General features: G+C 37.9%; 1 protein-coding gene across 1 annotated transcript; it reads left to right on the top strand.

The window, feature by feature from the left end:
* Positions 1-880: 880 nt before the first annotated feature.
* Positions 881-2945, top strand: LOC142974726 (pupal cuticle protein 20-like). Its single transcript, XM_076117212.1, has 4 exons — positions 881-950; positions 1387-1541; positions 2017-2262; positions 2773-2945. Exons 1-4 carry the CDS (start codon positions 939-941, stop codon positions 2810-2812), a joined length of 453 nt encoding a protein of 150 aa, XP_075973327.1. The 5' UTR covers positions 881-938; the 3' UTR covers positions 2813-2945.
* The last annotated feature ends 219 nt before the right edge of the window (positions 2946-3164 follow it).

Raw genomic sequence — 3164 nt, forward strand, 5'->3', positions numbered from 1 at the left:
TGGCTTTTGCTGACTCCTGTTATATTTTATTGAACTGTTCTAGTTTGATTTAGCCTTAGATATGAAAACTAACTTATCTTGGTATATTAGGTCGGGGAAAAAGTATTTTCGCATTATAGTATGTATGAACTTGTAATAAAATACTTTTGGGGCACTAACGATAATTAAATATACATAAAACATTTACATATATACAAAATATCACGTCTTTTCGCAAGGGGTAGGTGGAAACCAAAGAACGCCACTAGGTACGGTCCTTACAAACTTCCCTTGTCTCACTCACATCTATACATACAGGACCGCCGATTACTTTAAGTTTTTAAGGCTATTAAACTGTTCGAGATTTTTTTGATGATAACCAAACTTGGCAATAAGCTGCTTCTACCCAGCCTATTTTAAAATAATTTGATGTTATTTAAATCTTTGTATTCATTATTTATATTTTGTAATGTTTTTTTTCTTGGCACTGCACACAATAAAACATTGTTAGATATATAAAGATATTGGCAATCAAAAACAGGAAGTTTCTTGTCGTTTCTTCTCACAAGTAATGGTGATTCAAATATTGCGACGACTTTAAATATGTACTTGTAAAAGTTTATGAAATAACGGTTATTCGAATTTAATTTACTCTGAGGCTCATGTTGATTTTATTCCCATCTCATTTTAGTAGTTATTTGAGGCAGTTGAATGGCAGAAAATTCCGAAATATTTTATCTTGTACCTGTACCAGTGGTTAGTGACACGGTTCATAGATCATACACAGCTGACCTCTCGTAATTTGCGCCCGCTCGCCTAAACAACAATACGAGCAAGGTGAGGCAACCTGCGGAAAGGGCAAACATCGCGGATATAAAACGTGTACATCCCTGCGTTCAGTATTCCGTCTTCGGCTCTTCACTCGACTGTATCTAACAATTGTCTGAGGAACATACATTATGACGAAACTGGTAAGGATTATATTATAAACGCCTATTGTTTTAACACCTTAAATACGCATTGTATTCTGAGTCGGGTACTAACATTTCCGGACCTAGATCCGAAAACTGTTTTTAGATAGGTGAAAAAGTAATAGTGTTATGTTAATAAGCGTTACTATATTTTCCTCAAATATTATGTTGATGTCAATAATAGTCATAGCATTCTACATAGCAGTGCAAACACCACACTAAAATTAGTATTCGATAAATCCCGAGCTTTTGTTTTTAACCAACTGCAACATCTTGTAGTAAGATATTATTTTTAGACTTCACCATTTTAGCTGTCTATTTTTTATATTATTATTTTGAGACGTATTATGAGGTTGATTCGTATGAGAAAAAATATCTGCCCTCCATCTGAAACTGCTATGGACATCGTTTTGTTCAGAAATGTGTGATTTTTCAGGTGGTCGCTTGTATTGCACTAGCGGTAGTGGTAAGCGGCGCTCGGCTCGATCACCTGGTGCCGTCAGGCTACGCGGGCGGGCGCGGCGGAGGCTTCGACGCCACGCCCTACCACTACGAGAATGTTAACAACGGCGATGGGAACTATCGCTTCAGGTAATGTCAAGTTAAATTGCACGTTCTAAATCGAACGTTTGTTGCTTTGAAATTGATAGGATCTATTATTTATTTCGTAGTCGATATTCGAATTGTGATATTAGATATCAAGCAAGAGAGGGAATTCAATTGACCGGTAGTGGGGTCGCAAAGTTGAACCTCTATTATTAGCTTTTAAGCTCTGATATTATGGCATTAAGATTTGAATTTGAAAATGTTAATAACAATCCAGGATTTGATTATGGGTTACAATGAAACATGTTCCTCCAATACGTAAGGAAGGTCATGTACGTAGTACTCGTAACCGGTGGTCCTGTATGACAAAGTGTATGGATGTGAGTGAGGTAAAGGAAGTTTGTAAGGATCGTACCAAGGGGCGTTCTTTGGTACGATCTAACTACCCCTTTGGGAAAGGCGTGATATTATGTATGCATGTATGTCTCACCCGTATTAATGATAAAATAAATGATTTCAGTTACGACACGCCTGACGGTACATCAGCACACGAGAGTGGTGCACCCCGTGCTCAGGGTCCCGAAGGTCCCGCGGTGACGGCCGAGGGTGGGTTTTCATTCCGCACGCCCGACGGTCAGCAGATTCAACTCACATATACCGCAGATGAGAACGGCTTCCATCCGACTGGATCACACATTCCAACCCCACCACCGATCCCTGAGGCCATCTTACGCTCTATTGAGTACAACAGACAACATCCTTCATCGTGAGTTTTTTCGATAACTTACCCCCGTGATTCGGGTTTTTGCGAGAAATGCAGCTTTATATTATTACAGGGCTGCACTTCTCTGTTTTGTGAGAACAGTTAGTATTTCAATATGAGAGACTGTAGACCGGAGCGCCTGACTCTGAGGACATTTAACGAGCAACAATACAAAATAATTTGTCTTTACTACCCATTATCAGTATTTACATATATTAATATAATGTTATCTACCGTGACTCGTGTCATTACTGTCAGCAATAGAAAAAAATACAAAGACATAAGGGTGGGATCGCATACAGCTCACTAATGCCGTTTCTTGGTAGGCAATACTAAGCATCAAATTAATAAAAATATATGATAATCTAAATTTAAAATTTGTTTAATACTTTATTGGGACCATGCTAAGTCAAAAAGGGTGATTGCGTTTATACCTGTTCGAATTAACAGTGATTGATTTTGGTTTTTAGGGTATAATATTTATTAATTGCTGTTGTTTTGTTTTGCTTTCAGCGAGGGCGGTTCTTTTAATGGCGGCCGTAATTACTACTGAAGATAATGTTGCAACTGTTTACCGTACCTCAATCGCGGACTGTGATATCGAAATAACGTATTTTTGTTTTGTATAAAGTAGCTATTTATTAAAGACAAGTATATTTTTATGAATAAATAATGTGATGCTTTTATAGACTTCTTTTACATGTGTTCAGTAGGGCAATTCTGTATAATCCGTACTGTCGAGTGTCGAGAGTTCGAAAGTTAGAATGTGCTACCAAAATAGTTCGTATGACGCCCGTTAGAGGCGCTGATCAGATTTTCATACAAAATTTCTTGATGACAAGCCGCTGGTCGGTAGTCGATAGTAGTAGAGAATCGAGCTACAGGTCGTAGGACATTTAATTCCG

Source organism: Anticarsia gemmatalis, chromosome 8, assembly GCF_050436995.1.
Source record: "Anticarsia gemmatalis isolate Benzon Research Colony breed Stoneville strain chromosome 8, ilAntGemm2 primary, whole genome shotgun sequence".
Classification (NCBI taxonomy): Eukaryota; Metazoa; Arthropoda; class Insecta; order Lepidoptera; family Erebidae; genus Anticarsia; species Anticarsia gemmatalis.